General features: G+C 38.4%; 1 protein-coding gene across 6 annotated transcripts in view; it reads left to right on the top strand.

Annotated features, from left to right (window-relative positions):
* VPS50 (VPS50 subunit of EARP/GARPII complex) overlaps positions 1–22,028 on the top strand; it is a 92,962-nt gene that overhangs the window by 1,207 nt on the left and 69,727 nt on the right. For 4 of the 6 annotated variants that reach the window (XR_009818736.1, XM_061996335.1, XM_061996334.1 and 1 more), the window contains exons 2-10: positions 1,296–1,364; positions 1,923–2,004; positions 11,597–11,719; positions 12,329–12,400; positions 16,047–16,100; positions 17,854–17,924; positions 18,063–18,180; positions 18,268–18,303; positions 21,876–21,958. Coding sequence is in view for 5 of the 6 variants with exons in the window: in XM_061996335.1 (XP_061852319.1) it covers positions 1,324–1,364; positions 1,923–2,004; positions 11,597–11,719; positions 12,329–12,400; positions 16,047–16,100; positions 17,854–17,924; positions 18,063–18,180; positions 18,268–18,303; positions 21,876–21,958 (680 nt within the window). In the remaining variant the exon portion in view is untranslated. The remainder of the gene's footprint in view (positions 1–1,295; positions 1,365–1,922; positions 2,005–11,596; positions 11,720–12,328; positions 12,401–16,046; positions 16,101–17,853; positions 17,925–18,062; positions 18,181–18,267; positions 18,304–21,875; positions 21,959–22,028) is intronic. The other 2 variants (XM_061996337.1, XM_061996336.1) reach the window with 2 other exon arrangements.

Genomic DNA, 22,028 nt, shown 5'->3' with positions numbered 1-22,028 from the left:
TTATTCAGCTTTCTGCCTTTGGGAAGGACTAAGTTCTATTTAACATTTGATAAGTGGAACTTTGTACTGTTTATGAAGATAAGCTGCTAGTACTGCAGATTTTTGAGAGGATACGTGGAAGATTTCCTGTGAAGTACGAGAAGCTGTAGCAGTTGCTTTGATTGTTTACTAGCTTGAATTTCTGATGTATAGAGATGCATTGCCTTTGTTGGTGGTAAGTGTACGGGAAGGACGTTTTGAAATGATGCACAAGGAAATCTGAGAATCAAAACCAAAGTGAAGAGGTTTTGTGTCCTAGGAGGACAAAACAATTGTAAAATGTAGGAGTTACCACAAAGCGATGAACTAGTAAAACACTTTGTCAGTTTCAAAATATAAATACAAACTTTTCTCATCACAAATTCACACAGTAGTTGCATAGGTCTTTTCATTTGAAAGAAAGTATAGGTACCCAAGGCCTGAGAGGGAATTAGAAACAGTACTGTCAGTGTCAACTGCAAGAGTAGGAGGGAAGTCTGCCTGCAACTCACGGCTCACGTGAACACCCCTAAGTCTCAAGGGAAGCTGGAGTTGGGACCATATCTGAAACTTGAATGTTTCACCTCTACCTAAGGAGCTGGCAGAAAATGTGGTATTTCTTCATAAAGCAGTTTGGTGGAATTTCTTCGTACAAATGTTGAATATTCAGCAAGCACATGCTCAGCTGGTTAATTGATGCTTCCTATACAAAACTGCAGTCTACTAGAGCATTCTATTTATGTGCTTATATGTTTAAAAGAGTAATAATTGCAGAAAACAATTAATGTGGATTACGAGTCTTTTTCAGTTTAGTTATACTTAAAGAAAACCAGTCCTAATAGCAGGCAAAAATAATGGAATTTTGCTACAGAGTAGGTGGCACTTAACATGAATTCAGTTATTTGATGCCATTAAACCATGAAGTTAGTGGAATTAAGAATGTTATGTTCTTTTAGACACATGTACATTTTAAGATTTAAAATAACATCTGGAAGTTAGAGGAGGATATAAGTGAACTATAGGAAGAGAGTGTTTGTGGACTGTACTGAAAAGGTACATATGGCACAATAAAGTTGGATGTTTGGGAAGCATAATTTATACACCAATGGACTTGCTTAAATGTTTATAGAATAAGGTCTTAACCTTGCAGACTCAAGTCAATGTAATTTGTTAAAGGACTCGTAGGTAATCATTCACCATCAGGTAAGACTTGTGCTATTTGATTGAAAGATGCATAAAACAGTCAATCTTAACTGACTACTAAAATTCTTTTAAAGGGTCTAAAAAGTACTCAGGAGAGTGTTCATGACCTCAGTCCTATTGAGAGCTTTCGGATTCCTACCAAGGTAAGGCATACAGTCCTCCACTCCCACCTACTTCATTTGAAGTTTTTCATTTTATAGTTAGATGACACTTTGACGTGTGTTGTTTCTTGTGTTTTTTTTAAAACCAGGTTTGCTGTTCTTTTTGACAGTTTTATTTTGTGCTCAAAGTCTTCTAAAATAATTTTATGAAAGAACTAAAAGCTGTGAGACAAAACCGTTGACCAACTTGGAATGAACTTGCATTAAAATTTCTTTCTTGGAACTTTTGAGTTGTCGGTGGATGCTGAACTTAATATCTAGATTTTCTGTTGGAGTGAAGTAAAAAAAAAAGAAGGAAAAAGAAAAGTGCCTCCTAATTTGGATTTTGCCCTTAACCAATGAAATATTTAGTTGCTGACTTGAATTTGGATGCCTCATTTTACAATAGTTTTAAAAAAACAAAACAATGCCCCCTTTTTTTGTCTAAGTACTGTGTAGTATGTTGCTTGTGCTGAGGCAGACCAGCAAATGAGTGTTAAAAATCAAGTAACAATCTCTAAATTGGTACATGATACTATGTATTATATCTCGTCTCCACAGCTTCGTTTTCAAAATTGCAGATTCCTGTCACTCTCTGAGCATCCAGTTTCAAACTGTCTTTTTTGCTGAGTTGGCTATCCAGGTAAAAGTAGAAATCTTAGCTGGATTTCCATTCTTTGTTAGATGTTATGTATCTGGTAAGCCTATGCCTTGTATCATTAACATTGGAAAAAAAAAACCTTGTCAATAATTTGTAATTTTTTCATACATTTATGTCAAACATTTATAATGTAAAAACATTATCTGGTAGTGTTCTGCAAACAATAGCTCATTGTAGTTGTGAATTCTGTGCCTAAAAGGACAGGATTACATCACCATTGTAACTTGTATTACCTGATGTTTTTTAAAGCTGAAAAAATAATTATTCTCTTTTATGCCACAGAATAAGACTTTTTTTTTTCTTCCAGAATGTTTTAAGTGAGTAGTTCTCAAAAGAATTTGAAAGTTTTGAGTGACTTACATTAAGCCTTTCCGTCTCAACAAGCTATACTGAGTGAAAGTCTTTTACAGTTGCATGACTATGTGATAAACTGATCAAAACGCAGTAATTTTACTCAAGATTCTTGTGGTCTAGTAGTTTCAGTTAAACTCCTGGATATGATCCCAAGCTGTTTGTCACTATAACTTTACTTCCAACCCTTTTCTTCTGGAGGAAGGATTTATATTGTCATGCCTCCTTAACTTTGCAAAAACCTTTATTGTAGCATTTTACTTTTCAAATCATAAGACATTGGATGAGGTAGTGTAATATGTCTGCTGTCACTGTGAGCATACTTTCAGATACTTTCTTGAAAGCTGGAGATTTTTGAGATGCATAGGGAGAGGTAGTGTCTATGTGGTATGAGAACCATCAAGGAAATTTCAGTACTGCACAGAAGCTGAAAGTCATTGAACTTTTGGATATTAGTATTTGTTGCATGATTAGAGGTTTTCTTCTGTCATCCTGGACCAACTATTTCAAAGTTTCCTGTTATTATGTCTACATATGGCACATAATGGTTCTTTTTGAACATGGAAAATCAGTAAGACAACATGTGTCTTTTTAAATAGAAGATACAGGTAAGAACTAAAAATACAATTTATGTATTTAAAGTCTACAAACCAAATCAGAATTTTATTTTCCTGAGCACAGGCTGTGATATCATATTTGACTTGTAGCATGATTTATATATTTCTACTTCATCAAATGCCAAGCCATCAAAGTCCTAAAGTTTACTATTTCCTACATATTGCTAATGCTGTTGAAAGCATTTCCAAACTCCAGTAACTTTTAAGAAATGTAATTACCTGAAAGATCCCAAGTTGAAGACCAAGGGGAACAAAGACTGGGGGAGATTACTATGATTGTAAATGTTGCTATTATTGGCAAAGCCAAATACAGTCAAGAAATAGTAACATTTTTGTGTTACTTGGACTGTGCCTAAGGATGACAAATTGTGACCATCTCACATAGAAAGATCTGGTGTGTCTTTTCAGATACTCTTGCATTCTCTCTGCCACGCTTCCAAGTAGTGCTAGCAGCACTGACAGACCTGCAGTGGCTACTGGAGATTTGAACTGAAGCTATATTTCATGCCATGGCAACGTACTGATGTCACATGTCAGAAGCACATTGTAGATACAGGATCTAGTAGCTTTGCTGGATATCAGCTAATTCCCCTCAGTAATTATAGTATAACAATATACATTTTTAAAAATATATTTTAAATATATTTATAATAATAATCAAGTTTGATAAAGGAATTCACTTTTGAATGCAAAAGTAAAGACTAAAGAAAAAGTGGAGATTTCTCAAGGCAAGGAGTAAAAGCATAACTTCAGCCTGTTCCAGACTGGTATTTGAAAAACTTATGTTGCTTTCTGCTGACACTTTTTAATAAGTGGCATTTTTTTTTAATATCTTGAATAGTGAAAGTCTCAAGCTCACCAGGCAAATACTGTTTTGATGATAGTATGGCTATGATGCTGCACTTTCATCATCACCCTCATTCAAAATAGATTTACTTCAGGCAAGTTTTACTACAAGTTTTGAAAGCTGAGTTAAAGCTGTCGACAGGCATACCAAATGAAAGGCTGCAGAACCAGCATGAATTACTGGAAAAGAGCACAAGCCATGTGCCATGTCCCTAACTCTAGGGACAGAACCTTGTTTTTGAAATGAGGGGGCTGTCATAGTAGTTTGAAGGTCAAATGGGAAACAGGAGCACAGGAAGAAGAATATATTAATGTTGCATCTCCTGAGGAGAAAAGCAGCAAAATTCATTTGAGTCTTGATATCTGAAAGTTGTTGATGTTCCGACTAGTGGCTTATTGGCAAGAATGTTAAAGTGATGACTGTGCTCCTCATTTAAAAAAAACCCCAAAAAACAGTGAAGTGATTTGGTATCTGAATATTTTACGGAATGCTTCCTAGTGCATGTAATCACATTAACCAGTACTGCAGTATGTTCTTGTAGCTGTCTTGAAAAATTTCAGTTTTCTTCCATCATGAAGGCAAATCACCAGCTAACTTTCTTTACTTTCTTTTGTAATACAGACTTATATTACCAACTCTGTCACACAGAGAAAGAAGTGTATAATAGTTTAAGTCTATGATATAGTCTATAGATCTAGAAATCTGGCCTTGCTGTCGAGATTTAAGAGAAAGTTGTCTGCAGCGGGATTTAATGTCTTTTTTGATTGAGAAGCCTTACTTCATCTGTGTGCCCTGATGGCTCTGGGGAACTGTAATTCTTTTGAACCATTCTGTTGCTGTCAGCTTTGCTGTTTCACGAGCTGATTGCAGTTTTGTTTAGTAGATTTTGTCACAAAAGGATGAGATAGGTATTCTGTACTCTTGAGTTCAGGTGCCTGGGCTTAATGAGTTGGCTTTGAATTAGGTTATGTTTATCTCTATGATAATTAGCTCATATGCAATATACAAATATTTGTTGACTTCTTGGCTTCTGGTGGTAAACAACATTGAAAAAAAATTTTAATGCTTGTTCTATAGCTATAGAAGAGTGGCTTTCTTAATCTATATAGGTTTCTATTTCCCCAACAGTAGTGAGTGCTTTACAGGAGTGTGTTAAGTGGTGGTTTGAATAATATCAGTTCTATGATCAGGCTGCCTTGTTTTCACAGCATAATGTTTGTTTTGGTAGAGCAAGGGCTTTATAATGACTATTCTGTATACAAACTGAAAAAGGAAAGATCAAAAGAAGGTTCTGGGTATTTAGCGTGAAAGATAAGGGAAGGTCACAAACTTCCCTATGGAACTGGCTTCCCTAGCTGTGGGTTAGCTGAGAGAAGAGAAACAGGGAGATTTTGAGTTGAGTTTATAGACAGTTATACACACATTGAGACATGTATAATATATAAATATAAGTGTATATATATAAAAATATATTAATTTGTTATTTATTTCTTGGTGGTAGAATGTTGCAGTGTACCTGCTAATTGAATCTGTTGAGCAGGGCCTTCATTCTGACTTTTAGGATTAGCTTTTAACATAGGTGTTATCCAAGTTCAGAATGGAGGGATATAAATTGACAGTGTATTTATTCGTATGTTTTTAACTCATTATAAAGAGAGAGAGGCTGTGTCCAAATGAGTACAACACAGACCTGGCCTCTAGCACTCTGTATGGAGGTTCATAGACTTGCTGACTTTCAGCTTCTAATTAGATTAGAAACTCTATTTCTCTGAAGTAGAACCAGTTAACTTTTTCAGTGTCTTCACTTTCCAAGCCTTTGGTTGATAGTAACTGGCATGCAGAAGGTGTTTGCATCAACTCTTTACCAGTAATGCTTCATTCAACAGAGCAATATTAGTTTTGCTGTTTCAGGCAGTGTAGAATACAAGGCAAGTGGGAGTGCGACACACCTGCGAAACAGCTGGGTAAGTCATCCTAAACTTGCTGAACTGCATTTCAGATGACTCTGTAATGAAATATCTCTTCTCAAATGTATTTCAAGGAATTACCCCTGGTTCCTAGACTTGTATTTCCATAGAACAGGAAGGCAGCATGATGTGAGAAGTGTGTGGACACACGCTCTTTTATTTAGCAATGACTTCTTCAAGTACACAAAGCTGTTAGACAGATGAGGGGGTACCCTTATTTTTTTCCTTTTTTATTTCTTTCTCCAGAAACTTTATCACTGCTTAGGGTCGCACTAATTATAACCTGAAAAGAAGTATGTTTGACAGGCTAAATGTCTTTCCTTGAGAATATGATCCAAAGTAGTGGCTAAAAAAATTTTTTGCACATTTGGTACTACAAATGGTGCAAGTTTTGTGTAAGAAGTGAAGTCTTTCACTGAACAAAACTTCAGAAAAATGAGTAGCCCATGAAGTAGCATCTCTGATGGTTGCATTAGCCCCTTATTGCTTGGAGACTTCATGCTGATGAATGTGTGTTTTAGCCTGGGCAGGTGGACTGAAATGAATACAGAATCACAGAATGTGAGGGGTTGGAAGGAACTTGTAGAGATAATCTAGTCCAACTCCCCTGCCAAAGCAGGTCAACCTAGATCAGGTTCACACAGGAACGGGTCCAGGTCAGTTTTGAAAACCTCCAGAGAAGGACACCCTACACCCTCTCCGGGCAGCCTATGCCAGGGCTGAACCTTTACAGTAGTTTCTCCTGATGTTTAAGTGGAACTTCCTGTGTTCCAGTGTGTGCCTGTTAATCCATGTCCTGTAACTGGGTACTACAGAAAAAAAGACTCACACTCCTCTCAACACTGGCACAAGTATTTGTGTTGGTAACGTTCCCTCCCCCAGTCTCTTCTCCAGGCTAAACAGCCCCAGGGCCTGCAGCCTTTCCTCACAGGAGATGTTCCCGTCACCTGATCATCTTGGTGGCCCTGCACTGGACTATTCAGAAGTTCCCTATCACTCTGGAGCTGGGGAGCCCAGAACTGGACATAGCACTCCAGATGAGGCCTCACCAGGGCAGAGTAGAGGGGGAGAAGAACCTCCCTTGACCTGCTGGACACACTCTTCTTGATGCATCCCAGGATGCCATTGGCCTTCTTGGCCATGAGGGCACATTGTTGGCTCATGTTTAGTTTATTATCAGTCAGCACTCCCAGGTCTCTCTCTTCTCTGAGCTCTCTCCAGCAGGTCAATCCCCAGCCTGTACTGGTGCATGGGGTTGTTCCTTCCCAGATGCAAGACTCTGCACTTCTCTTTGTTGAACCTCATGAGGTTCCTCTCTGCTCAACTCTCAAGCCGGTCCAGATCCCGCTGAATGGCAGCACAGCCTTCTGGGGAATCAGCCAGTACTCCCAGTTTGGTGTCATCAGCCAACTTGCTGAGGATACACTCTGTCCCCTCATCCAGGTCGTTGATGAAGATGTTGAACAAGACTGGCCCCAGAACTGATCGCTGTGGAACTGCACTGGGCACAGGCCTCCAACTCGATTCTGTGCCATTGATCACCACCTTCTAGGCTCTGTCATTCAACCAGGTCTTGATCCACCTTACTGTCCACTCATCCAAGCCACACTGCCTGAGCTTTCTGATGAGGATGTTATGGGAGACAGGGCCAAAAGCCTTGCTGAAGTCCAGGTAGATGACATCTGCTGCTCTCCCCTCATCTAGCCAGCTGGTTATGCACTCATAGAAGGCTATCAGGTTGGTCAAATAGGATTTCCCCTTGGTGAATCCATGTTGACTCCCCCTGATAACCATCTTTTCCTTCATATGTTCAGTGATAACATTCAGGATGAGTCGTTCCATCACTTTTCCAGGGATGGAGGTGAGGCTGACTGGCCTGTAGTTTCCTGGGTCATTCTTCTTGCCCTTTTCGAAGACTGGCATGACATTGACCTTTCTCCAGTCCTCAGGCATCTCACCTGTCCTCCATGATTGTTCAAAAATGATGGAGAGAGGCTTAGCAATCACATCAGCCAGCTCCCTCAGCACTCTAGGATGTATACCATCAGGACCCATTGATGCCCTTAAGCTTGGCCAACAAATCTTTAACCTCTTCGTCTTCCACCCAGGGCAAGTCCTCTGCTGTCCTGGCCATCCTGTTATCCTTGCCAGACTGGGCTTCCCAAGCGTCAACCTTGGCCGTAAAGACTGAAGCAAAGAAGGCATTCAGTACTTCGGCCTTTTCTGCATCCTTGGTCACCAGGGCACCCACAGTGTTTAGCAGCGGGCCCACATTCTTCCTTGCCATTTTTCTGCTGATGATGTACTTGAGAAATGCCTTATTGCTGTCCTTAACTTCCCTGGCTAAATTTAATTCTAGAAGGGCTCTAGCCTTCCTAGTTGCACCCCTGCATGCCCTGGCAATGTTCCTGTACCCTTCCCAAGAAGCCAGCCTCTGTTTCCACCTCTCATAGATGGCTGCTTTCTGCCTGAGTTGTATATACTTCATAGAATGGAATGGTAGGGTTTGGAAGGGACCATCTAGTCTAACCCTCCTGCCAAAGCAGGTCCACCTAGATCAGGTCACACAGGAACAGGTCCAGGTGGGTTTTGAAAACCTCCAGAGGAGGATCCTCCCTGGGCAGCCAGTGCCAGTGCTCCCTCATCCTCATGGTAAAAAAAATATCAGTAAATTTCGACTTTTTAAAAAAAGCAGATATCTAAGTGGCAATAGTTACAAGTTTTGAGGTGGAAAAGTGCCTTAAATTATTTAATACAGAGTCTCTCTCTATCTCTGCAAAATGTGTGAGTATGAGCTCCACAGTGCTAAACCTGGCCTTCCCTGAGGCCTCTGAAACTATGGGCTTCATGTATATCTAGTAAAATATATTTGTATCTCGAACTGAAAGTATGACAAAAATCAAATATCAGCAAATAACTTTAGCCAAAGACATTTGCTTCCTTGAGTGGTGAGTGGATAGATTTGCCTTGAGCATGTTAGTTATTTGAATTTAGTGGGGTATGATGAACTGGAAACTATAGTTTCTCATTTCATAAAATCTGGTGGCAGATAGTGTAATTTATATGAGAACTTAAGTTTATCCTGAAAAATTGTTCTCACTGCTTTTCTAGAAAGAATGAGCAAGACCATGTCCCTTAAATATTTTCCTAGATATTGTTTTGTCAGGAGCCCCAGAGATGAATGATCTGAGACAGGAAGAAACGGTTCTTAGTAATTTTCCTAGCCACATCAACATCAGCTTTATTTTTGTGGTGAAAACTGTTTTGTACAAAACAAATTACAAAAAGGTTGTTGATTAGGCTTTATTGAAATGCTAATTTTAAAACCAATCCTTACCATTTATTATCACTTGACCCTAAATCCTTTTGTGCAGGAACTCATAGGCATCAGATGATGAACTAGATAATTTAATTTACAGTGATTCGGTGAACAAATTAAACTGGCTCTGTCTTGGGTAATTTTTAATTTTAGTTTTGTATAGCTAAAGCTCAATGTACTGTAAGATGTTAAGCTAATTTATAGAGGGATGTACAGCATAAAGGTGCCATTTCTTAGAAAGTTCAGTGAGAAATAATTTGCTTGTTTTGAAGGAATGTAATATGGTTAGACCAGTATGCCATTGAATCTGAATGTGTGCGTCATCTGCCAATCCATGCGCCCTCATGTGATGAAAACTTTAAAAACATAGATTAGACAGTTGAAGGAGACTCTAAGGGGGCTATTTTTCAAGAATCTTTTCCTTCTTATCCCTCATAAACAGCCCTATTCTCCTCTGCTTCTCATCTCAAGCTCAAACGTGAGGTGGAGAGGTGTCACTGCCAGCAGAATTGTGTGGATGGAGCTGAAGGGACTGATGGGGTTCTGCCGTCTCTTCCACGCCAGTGTGGTGCCGCAGGCTCTTACCGGTTTGCTGCAAACTTGTCGAGTCTGTAATTGACTAACCCAGCCTTTGCCTTGTAGCACGGCGCAGCTGTGGCTTGCAGAGTTTGGGACGTGCACTCACCAAGAGTAGGACTCTGCTCAAAACCTATTCTTAAGAGTCTGTCTAAAGGATAGCATCGTTTTGCTTTGTTATTGTAATTTATTGTTGTTATATTGTAATTGTGAGTGTTATTTCACCGTTTCTCTCACTGGTGCACCTGTGCCAGCCGGATGCGTGCGTGGTTGGGAGGTTGCTGCGCTCACCGTGCGATGTGGGGCAGGTTGCTCCCTCGCGTTGCACAGCAGCCGGCCGCCGCCGGGTATGGCCAGCGGCAGTGGCTCAATCTGCCGTTTGCAGACGGTCCCTTTGCGGACAGTGGAGGCACTTGGGGCCTTCCGGCAGAAAGGGACGGTGACTGCTCGAACGCTTTCCTTCCGGGTTACGCTCTGGCTCATCTCGGCTGGAAGTCGACCTCTAGCTGCAGCTTCGCCTGCGGTCCAGCGGGTGGCGCCAGAGCACCGCCTGGCGGCCAGTGCTCTCCTGTGGCCTAGATTGTGCTGGCTCCTGGGACCGAAGGGTTCGTGCCGCTCGGGGACACGAAATCCGGTTGAAATTCGACTGTCTCTGTATCAGATATTGCTTTTGGCCTCCTTCATATTTTTTTCTTTTTTCTGCGAGGGATATTTTGAAAGAGCAGTGGCTCCTCCTCTCCTGATACTCTTCCAAACTCATCACTCCTTGTTTGCCTCTAATTGCATGGAGTAACAGTACCTTGCTTTGTATTTAAGGTACCATTTTGCCTTATAATGTGTCTGTGTTGACCTTACTTCAACTAATGTATAAAATAAGCAAGTTAGTGATTGTTTAGTCACTAAATCTAAAATGTGGTGCCTCTAGCTGCTGAAATGAGCCCTTGAGCTCTTGGTGATGAAAATACCAGCACCTTGTCACACTGTAATAACTCTGCATTGTTGTGAGGCTTGGGGTCTTTGCGGGACACTTCAGCCTCCTGGATTGCTTCACCAGCATGATATTCCAATATCAAGCATTTTGATCTATTTTATCTTGATTTTTGGTGAAAGAATATCCTGGCACTGTGCCATTTTGAGTCTCTGGTAAGAGATTTTCATTCCTTTGGTAGGAACAGCCTTCAGGAGAGAGATAGTATTAGTTGAAATGTCCAATATAGAAGGGCAAGAGGAGGCTCAGGTACAGTCCTTGCTTTGTTGCTACCCGTGGAAGCAGCTGGGTTTTTGAGAAGACTTTCCAGAAGAAATCGTTGACAGAAAGGAGGGAAATCCTCACTTCTTCAGAAGGCTGACAGCTCATCTCTGCTTAGACCATCCTGCTAGTTGCAGAAAAATCTGAAATCTGTTAATTTTGTGCAAAGGAGGCAGATCTGTTCTGGTTTTTCCTGTAAAAAATGCAAGTGCTTAATTGCATGACTTTTATTACAGTGATTTGTGAGGACTGAACTGAAAAGCTATATGTTTGCAAAGATGGTTATTCTGGTTTAAAAAAAATCAGGTTTAATTTGTTAAGTTTTTTAGGGGGTTTTCACTTCTGGAAAATTAGCCTGCCAATTTATTTTTAATTTACTACAAAAATTTCTAAACTTGAGGAGAAAAATACTGTGAATTCAACATGCATTTGTGCCATAAATATATTGAAGAGGTGTTTATGTGATCTGCAACACTGAACATTGAAAACTATGTTTTCTGAAAAGTCTTAAATATTTTTCTGTTTGTAATGGGAAGAACAGGCCATAGAATGTTGTAGATGGCTTCTGAAAAATATTTGTTTTGGTAAAACATATTTATTGTTAGGATGTGATATTATATAATGGAAATACTTTTGTGTTTTGTGAAGGAGGAGCTCAGAGAACTACATGAAGAACCAACTGATCCTCAAGCTCAGCAAGAAATAATTAACAGCATTGAAGAAGTCTATTTTTCCAGTGATTCTTTTGATATTGTGAAGTATGAGTTAGAGGTGAGCTGTCTTCTTAAAAGAAAACACAGTAATATAATAAAAAGTGAGGCCCAAAAGTCTGCTTGTTTCAGTGAGCTATTATTCTGCTCTGTTTATCTTGGCTTAATATAAAAGTATATCTTCCTGCCTTATTTTCTGGTTGTGTGAAATTTGAGTGTATGGTATTAGTATAGAGTTTCTTCTTTTAACATGGTAGAATTGATATCAGTTATGCTTAAAGGTGCTTCATACTTTAAACTACAGTGAAAAAGCCCAAATAGTTGGAGGATAAAAAAAAATCTGTTCTATATTTTGAAGTTAGGTTGTTTTTTCCCAAACTGACCTAGACATAATTATTCCAGTGATTGAGGAGATTGTGTCCATACATATATGACTTTAAGGTAACTTTGAGGTAATTATGATACTATATAATGTAATCATGACAATACATGTTTTATCTTAATGATTAATTTCGCTGTCCAGCATTTGAAATAATGGATTCATTCTGCAAATTAGATTGCAAAAGCAATAAGAATGTTTCTTTAATGGAGTTGATGGGTTAGTTAATACTACATGTATATTTACTATCCTTTAATTTCTCACTGAATTTAATCTGTTGTTTATATACAGAGGCTTCCTCCAGTACTTAGTCTTCAAGAACTGGAACAGTACAGAGACAAATTAAAACAACAGCAAGCTGCTGTAAGTAGTTTCCTCTGTTCCCTTAGCAATTCGTTGTATAGTCTTAAAGCCTAGCCAGGACTGTAACTGAAAAAGTTTTTATTTCTTAAACATATTAGATATGAGGCATTTTTTCTTTTAATATTGTGTGCTTTTATAGTGGAAAATCGTATCAGTATATCATATAATGGTATTAAATTATCAAGGTAAATTTTGGTGTAAAGTATTGTGACAACAAAAAATACACTATTTCTTTAAAAACTGGATTTTCTGAATGTTCAGCTTTTCCCGTGTATTGCAAGAAAACTAACATTCAACACAATGCTGAATAGTGCAGTACCATCTCCTTTGTTTGAGGGATTTCAGGTCTTTTCTCAAAGGCGCTATTTTCTCTTTCATTTTCATTCTCCAATTTGTAAATAATCCACAAGATTTTCCAGTGAATACCGGTATGTAGTTATTACATGATACAACAAACGTAATGTAACACTGAGTAATGACTATAATTTTGGGGGAGAAATTGAAGTTGCAGCTTCTGAATGGTACTTGTTACATTTTGTGCTTTTTAATTTTCTATTCATACGTTAATTATTGATTTACTGTTCTTTTAAAGATGAATACTATCTAGTACAGGAAACAAATGTATTAACTGTGGCATTTGGAAAGTATCTGCAAGTAAAATAACAGTAATAATTCTAATTCATATCTTTCAATGAGTGAAATGTACAGAAGGCGAATATTGGATCACTAACAAAACAAAGAGAATAAGTTTCAGACTACTTTTCTCAGAATAAACCTATGAAATTTTGTAAAGTATTAGTAAGAATTTGAGCAAATGAATATGCTGTGTTTCTCACAAAGAGGAATAAGGAAGGAGGCTGAAAGTGGGGAGTCGTTTTTGGTTTTTTAAAGTGTAGTGAGACATCTGGTGGTGACCTAGTTTTGCAAGGAAACACACAAGACTGAGAGACAGCTTCATCGAGGCATATTGGATAATTCTGATAGCCATTATCAGTATTTTGGCTATTCTGCCTGTGTGATTGCAACTGGCTACAGCTAGGGGAGTAGTTTCTGCACATGGCTGCAGCTGAAATATGGGAACTGGAAAGTGTGTGCAGCAGTAATAGAGGTGAGAACTGAGCATGAAGTTTCCAGTAAATATAGACCAGATGTGTCTTTCTTTTAGCAAACAAACAAAAACTCTCAAAACTTAAACATGTATTGACAAGAAACGTGTCCAGTTCTTCCTCAGCCCCACCCTCAGTTAGGATTGGGCCTTTCTTAAGTCTTATGTCTTAATCTAGTCTAAATGTGATTCTGCTTTTGGAAGGAATTATTTGTTTGTTTTTTCCCTGGGTGTGTGCCAAGTTAAAATTTCTTGTATGCTGTATATATGTGTCTTATTTCCAGGTGGAGTGTGAGGAACTGTTGTATGTTTTCTTCTGTCTCAATTATTGTCCATTTGTCTTGTGATATGTTATTTAGATTGCCGTCTGTCTTAAAGGATATCAGTGTCCTTTATGGAAAACAGTACTGCAGAGTGTTGTACGTTGTTAGTTTAGTACTAAAAATATTTTAATAGTGATTGTGACTAGATTATTAGATAGGGGATTCAAGAAATCTGTTGACAGATCACACAGTACCTCTGCTTTTGAAAAGACTAAATATCGCCTTTTTCCCTTAAGGGCCTGCACCTGTTGCTGGCATAGGAATTTACAGTAGTGGTTTAGAGATAATTCTACCTTCTAAATTTCTGTAACACTAAGTACTCAAGTAAGTGTGAATTATATGTAACAGAGCTCTCATCTTCCACTTCTCATTGACTGTTACCATCTGCTTTTGAACTGCTGAACTTGGTCATGCCTTTGTTTTCAGGGTCACCAGACTCCATTTTTTCAGTAGTTTTCCCATTAGGGTTTCTTATTCTATTGGATGAATTCCAAGTCACTCAAGACTTCTTTAATATGTGTGTCATGGCAGCTTTAGTTTATCCAGTTTTCTTGGTACAGATAATTTGAGGCATTTTAGTTGTACATCTGTTTGACTTCAGTTTAATTAGTAGACTGATATTCTCAGCTGTATCTTTTTTCTTTCTTGGAGGGCTGTAAAATATTTTTTTTCTGATGGGATTAGGAAAGAGATAAGTGTTTTGGAGGAAGTTGTTTCCTGTCCTCAAAAACACTGTTGTTTGTATATAGTCACAGTCATTGTTAGTAACTACAATTCTGGATTCAAAAGTTAAGAATAAACACAATTATGTGGAAGATGCCAAAAGGGGTGAGACAATTTGGAAACGAATGGAAGCCACTTAAGATAATATTGCTCATCCCAAAGAAAGGAAAGAGAATAGCCTGGAATCTCAGACAAGTAGTGTTCAGGGAAAGAAGACAAAAAACATATGGCTGTGGCAGATGTTTGACAGTGTTGAGTTTGTTATTAGTCAGGAAAGAAGCAATGTAAAAACTGAAAATGAAATGCATCTTTCATTCATGTGTACGATGTATCTCTTTAAGAATGAAGAATCAAACACTTAATGTTTGCTCTAGGACAGGGCATGACTAGCAGGTATATTACTGTCCTAAAGTTTTTACAGGTACAGGGCTGGTGGGAAGAACAGGTTGGAAAAGCAAGATGAAAATTTCACAGCATACAGACTGTGCAGTGAAAAAAACCCCAACTTTAGAGCCCCAAGATCCTGTAGGCTTTGTCCCAGAGGGTGGGCACTGATCTGGTGAAGTCACTATAGCTATGTCACATGAATGCAGATTTAACATCCTGGCTTCATGGTATCTCTGACTAAGCAGTCAAATACATCAAAATCTCCTTGTCTCTCTTTCACAGTAGCACATTGTGTTTTGACTGACTGTCATAGCCAGTTTTGCTTTGTTTTCATTTCTGGAAGCATTATTTCCCAAGAGGAATATAGAGCAATAGCAATAATTTATCTTTCATGTTTGAAACAGTTTCTTCTTAAATACCTTAGTCCCTGCTGAAAAGCAAACCAAACCACGCTATTCTCAAACTTGCATTTATTTGGCATTTAGTCTTGAATTTTTTTTTTAAGCTTGTGTCTTTGTGCACAAGGGACTGGTAAGGGTAACAATGGCCTATTTAAATTCAGTGCAGACAGCAGGTCTCAATAGTATTCCATTCCACTTAATGTTCAAAACAACGGACAAAATTTTAAGATATGCGTGTTCTGTGTGCTAAAGAAAGGGTAAAATGTGCACAGCCTGAATATTCATTTTGAGAAGGATTTTATTTGATACAATATCAATCTGAAATGTAGGAGTCCATATGGCTTTCTTACATCTCTGTGGTAGGTGATTAACTTAAATTTGTGCTCTAGCAATACCGTAAGCAGAATGTACACACTTGCAGTGTCGCATATTATTTCTGTTTTCTGTTCTTAAATGTTCTTTGGCAAGCAGAGAGGTAAAGGATTAATCTTAAAATGCCTGTTAATTTCTAGATGGAACTGTAAACGTTTTTCTTATCTTGCCTCTAAGGCAAGTTGATAGTATTTTTTAGTGCTCTGGCAGGATTATTTATACATTTGAAAACTACAAAACTAAATGATGAATTGCAAAGTGGTAGAACTTCAGTAAAGGCATGGCCTGCTTAATTGAGATTGGTGTGTATCACACACAATATTCTTCTTTTCAAGGTATCTAAGAAAGTTGCAGACTTGATTCTTGAAAAACAGCCTGCATATGTTCAGGTAAGACAAGGTACATTTTTTAAGAGTAAGCCACTCCGTTTTGTGCTGTTGTAATACTGCACTTGTTTCATTGGGCGTTAAATCTAGTAATTTGTTAGCAGAGATGCTAGTGCCTGGTTGGAACTAGCTGTCTATGTATGCTACACCCCTACCTGTAGAGTGAAAAGAACTAAGGATGTATTGAACTGGAGGCCTTTAGGATGATGAAAGCTTCTGCATATGACCATTTTAAGAAGGCTTTCTGAAAACATTAATTTACAGGCTTGACTAATAACTTTAACGGACTTAAAAAGGAATTTCTTTAGTGCCTATGTTTAGGAATGATTTCAGAATGTTTTTTCTGTAAGAAAAAAAAACAATGACCGTTCTTAGGAGCACTTAACCAAAAACCTACCACTAATCTCAAACAGTCATGAGAAGAAAGCATCTTGAAGAAGACTGAGCTGGAAATAGACCTCAGTGTGTTGAAGATCTTGAAGAGCAAAACAAAGCAAATCTGCTTTATCTGCTTGCAGAGAAGTATTGGCACAACTTCTCTACTTGTTCCCAAAATGTAGTTGGCACAACTGTCGTATTGATTTTCTAGAGAAGTGGGTTTTTTCCCTACTCATTTATTACTAGAAGTGTCCCTATACATGTGGTCAGCTCTGCCTGATTTTATCTGGTCTTTTCAGGAAATGACAGTGAGAATTCTGCAAAATAAAAACTTGGTACTGTTATCAAAGTAGTTTGAGGATTATCCTGTGGTGAATAGTTCTATGTGTGTACACCAGCTTGGATAACCATTGTCATGTTATAGCAACTCTCATTTTCATCAAGAAGCTGGAAAGGGTGTGGGAGGAAATGATGGCTGTGTTTGGTAGTGGAGGGTTTTTTGTTTGGTTGGTTGGTTTTTTTGTTTGTTTTTCCCCTCTCCTTTCTCTGGTCATCTCATGAACTTTCTTCCTGTTAGATTATTAGATGCCTCCCTTCCTTGCCTTCTGCTTCTCAGCTGATATGCCATTGTTGCAGGCTATGGCTTGTGCCTGCTGGATGTTAACTCATGGTAGTTTCAAAAGGATATTTAAAAATCCATTGTGCCTGTAAAACAGTTTTCAAATGCACATTTGCCAGATCAAGTCAATAATCTGTCAGTGTACTTGTGGACACAGAGTTATTTTCAGTATACTTATCAGAGATTTTTGGTGGGCATTATAGGACTCACCTTCCCACTGACTCATGAAGTGAATGTCCCGAATGTGTAGCGGGTACTTTGTAACGGCGGCTCCAGATCAGTTTTCAGCTGAAATTCGACAGAATACAATTAACATCAATTATGAAGTGACATCTAATAAATTGGTGGAATGCAAATACTTCTAAACAAGAAAACGCCGTGTGAAGCATAGTTTTTTGCTGTTCTCTGCATATTAATGCATATTAAACCCAGTATTTCTGTCCCTGAAGCTGTGATCATTCTACTGTGGTGCATTAATGAGAGATTCTTGACCTAAATGTATGGTATATAAATGTAGAGGATCCCACTGCAATAAGAATGGATTTCAATTATCTTTCTTGAAAAGATAATTGTATTTTAAAAGATGTTTTATATTAATGTTACATTTCAGTGCTTAGCAACTAAAGAACGAGGAAACAAATAATATATAATGTAGCTCTACGAAGTCATATCATCTCAAGAAAACTTAATCAGGAGTCTTTGCTGGTGTGTAGCATGACTTTAGCTTGTATATTTATTCAACCTGTTGTCTTTCTGTAGGAACTTGAACGTGTTACATCGTTGCAGACTGGCCTTCAGTTAGCAGCTGTTATTTGCACAAATGGAAGAAGGTATCTTAAATAATGTCAGAGTTTTAAAGAAGGAAAAAGTCAATCTAGCATATATTTTGATGGACATGTTAGAATTTATTAACAGTAAGTTTTATTTTACATATTATCAAATTTTATGTTCATTTTTAACTTTTGCAGACACCTGAATATAGCAAAGGAAGGCTTCACGCAAACTAGTTTGGGGCTTCTTGCAAATCAAAGGAAACGACAACTGCTTATTGGACTGCTAAAGTCTCTGAGAACGATTAAAACACTGGTAAATACAGTTGGTTTTTATTCAAAGGCAAATATTTTTTTTTCATTTCTGTGTAGTTATCACTGTTGGTGTTTTTTTTATTTTTAGCAAAGAACTGACGTGCGTTTGAGCGAGATGTTGGAGGTAAGTCCCTGCCAGACTATTGTAATTTGAAGATATTCTAAGGACGCTTTTGTCAGTCATCTTATTTTTGACCTTTTTCCTTCCTTTTGCAGACAGACTGTGGGGATGTGAGTGCGGTGAATATATATATATTGATCCCTTTTAAAAAAATTGTGAGAAATACTTTACATTTAATTAAATAGGCCCTGTGCCAGGAAAGGAGTGTTTTCTGTCAAAGACTTAGCCCTCCATTTAGATCTAGGCACTGAAGATTGAATTAGTTTAGTAACAGTGCTGTGGAGTCTTCACTCCCTTCCCTAACCCTCAGTAAAATTCCTGGCCTTAGCTTGCTAAATGGAACTAAAAAAAAGGTGAGATGTATCTGTTTATTGATATTCTGGATCTGTATGAAGTAGTTCTGGAATGTTATTGTACAAGTTTATGTATCGGTCTTCTACTTAGTATTTTATTTATAAGTGTAGTAGCTTCTCTCCTTACTCATTGGGTTGGCTTTTTAATAGTCAACTGTAGAAAACTTTGGAGCATGGAGGCTGTGACACTGAAAATTCTACCAATGCAGTATATATCCTGCCTAAAAATCCGGTAGATATTGCAAAGATCAAAACTAAGGTCTTGTCTTAATTGTATGAAAGACAGCTTCAGAATTTAATTGACAACTATATTTTAGTCATGTAATGTAACAATTTTAACTTGCTAGTTTGGCAGATATTTACAGCTAATACTGAATGGAACTTCATTAGGATAATCCTTAGTTAACTAAATTTGTTAACCGAGTCGTAATAGTTGTGATTCTTCAGATTCTTTCAGTTTATTTCCATCTTGAGTAATACACCTTGTCTCAAGAACCACATTTATTCTTTACTAAGCAAGAATGTATTAATTTACAGCCTGCATAGAAATTGCCTTCTGCAAAGTAAACCCTGTGCAGGAAACCTGCACAGGAAATCATCTCTTCAATCTCTTGAGTTGTCTTGAGACAAAGATGTAAAGCATTTGATATCGTCTCCCACAGCATCCTTGCAGCAAAACTGAGAAGGTGTGGGCTGGATGATCAGGTAGTGAGGTGGATTGTTAACTGGTTGAAGGGAAGAAGGCAGAGAGTTGTGATCAATGGGGCAAGATCTAGTTGGAGGCCTGTCTCTAGTGGAGTCCTTCAGGAGTTGATGCTGTGACCAGTACTGTTCAATATATTCATTAATGATCTTGATGAGGGAACAGGGGGGCACTGTCAGCAAGTTTGCTGATGATCCTAAACTGGGGGGAGTGACTGACACAAGAGAAGGCTGTGCTTCCATCCAACAAGACCTGGACAGGCTGGAGGGCTGGGCAGGGAGAAATCTTAGCAACATTCAACAAGGGCAAGTGTAGAGTCTTGCATCTGGGAATGAAGAACCCCATGTACCAGTACAAGTTGGAGAATGAACTGTTAGAGTAGTGTAGGGGAAAAGGACCTTGGGAGTCTTGGCAGACAGCAGGATGAGCATGAGCTAGCAATGAGCCCTCGTGGCCAAGAAGGCCAGTGGCACCCTGGGTGTATTATATGGGCTGTGGGCAGTAGGTCGAGAGAAATTCTCCTCCCCCTCTACTCTGCCCTTGTGAGACCACATCTGGAAAATTGTGTCCAGTTCTGGGCCCCCCAGTTCAAGAAGGACGGGGAGCTGCTGGAGAGAGTTCAGTGCAGGGCCACAAAGATGATTAAGGGAGTGGAACATCTCCCTTATGATGAAAGGCTGAGGGAGCTGGGGCTCTTTAGTTTGGAGGAGACTGAGGGGATGAGCTCATTAATGTTTACAAGTTTGTAAAGGGTGGGTGTCAGGAGGATGGAGCCAGGCTGTTCTCCATGATGTCCAATGACAGAACAAGGGGCAATGGGTATAAGCTGGAACATAAGAGATTCCAAAGAAATACAAGGAAGAATTTCTTACCTGTGAGAGTGACAGAGCACTGGAACAGGCTGCCCAGATGGGTTGTTGAGTCTTCTTCTCTGGGCATGTTCACAACCCACCTGGACGTGTTCCTGTGTGACCTACTCTAGGTGGTCCTGCTGTGACAGGGGTTTAGACTAGATGATCTTTTGAGGTCCCTTCCAACCCTTAAGATTCTGTGATGTAGGTATTGTATTCATACACAGATCTTAATGTCTAATTATCATAATTTGCCAGTGATTTTCAAATGTTAAGGGCTAGAACTGCCCTTTCTGTGTAAGTGCAGTTTTAGAGCTCAGCTCAGTGTCTGCTCCTGGGAAGTTATCCCAGATATTGACCAATTTATTGTCTTTATTCCAGGAAGAACTTAGTAGCTTGGAATACGCATGAGAGCTGTTAGTAGCCTTTCACAGAGGAACATTTACATAGGATTCTCAATTAAAAATCAACCAGATATGAAGCTATAATAACTTACAGGAGTGAGCTGCATTTGGATACGTTAGTAGTACATGTTATGCAAGCAGGCTTTCTGATTTGTACACTGTTAGACTTAATGGAAAAAGTACCAGGTTTCTGATGGAGAAAGGCACAAAGAGCTGTAAATACAGCAATCATTTTAGACCAATGTACTGCTCTGTTTTCATCTAATGGATAACGTATGTAGGATTTTTGTGTTTTTAGCTAAACTTGATCTGCATTAGAATGCTGCTGTTAAAACAAATTTCATTTGAGAAACTCCTTTAGTATAATATCTAAATATAAATTTCCCTTGCATTTTTACTCTTCAGTCAATGACACTGAAATTTCAGAAACAGCTTTGCATTTGAGATTTCTGAAGAACATAATATAACAGATATAATTAGGACAGAAAAGGAAAGCTCTTACCTCTAATGAGTTTTTTCTTTCCTCTGAGAGCCTTTCTGGCCTCATCTCTGATAGAATACAAAAATAATAATTATACCCAAGTCACTGACTATGCTCTGTTGTCAAGATTCTGGGATTTTACATTTTTGTGTGTATGGTTTTGTTTTTGTTTTGTCCTGGCTTTTTCACGTGCTTCCTGATTGATCTGTCCACCTATTGGATATTCTTCTTAAAAATTAAAAAGTATTTCCATATTTTTTTCTAAAGCATGTTCTTTTTGTCCTGGGGCCTTGTGTGAGCCAGTTCTCTTTAATTTCTGAATAGCTATAGAATATGTAAAATTAAATACTGTTTAATTTGGTATAATGTTGGGAGTGTCTCCCTTGTTTCTCTTTACGTTTTGTAAACTGTGATGACAGCCTGCTAGTGCCTGAACTTACTTCTTTCCTTGCTCATGAATGGATCATATTGTATTAACAAAGGCTTGAAGGTTATCTGGGAAGATGTTCATTGTTTTTCATGAATGCATAAGGAAACAAAACAGCAAGTTGTTTGCATAAGGTAATGTAATATACATTGTTTTCAGATATTGATAATACTGTCTAATTATAAACTGCTTGCACATTAGGTTCTGCAACAGACTCCCACTCGATTCCTTTAACTTTATTGTATACACGTAAGAGACAAAATATATTGGTTTTAATGTTTATACGTAAGGAAAAATGGGTGTTACAGTGCTGGCTTCAAAAGCCGAATTAAGTTTCCATTCTATTTTATCCTAAGGAAGAGGACTATCCAGGTGCTATTCAGCTGTGCTTGGAATGCCAGAAAGCTGCCAGCACTTTCAAACACTACAGTTGTATAAGGTAAGGTGACATTGTGCAGATTTCAGCCTCTCTACAATTTTATTTGTAAGTGGTGTAAAACAGTGATCAT

This window comes from Colius striatus, chromosome 5 (genome assembly GCF_028858725.1).
Source record: "Colius striatus isolate bColStr4 chromosome 5, bColStr4.1.hap1, whole genome shotgun sequence".
Lineage (NCBI taxonomy): Eukaryota > Metazoa > Chordata > Aves > Coliiformes > Coliidae > Colius > Colius striatus.
The sequence above is the reverse complement of the archived record's forward strand: the minus strand, read 5'-3'. Positions and strand labels throughout refer to the sequence as shown.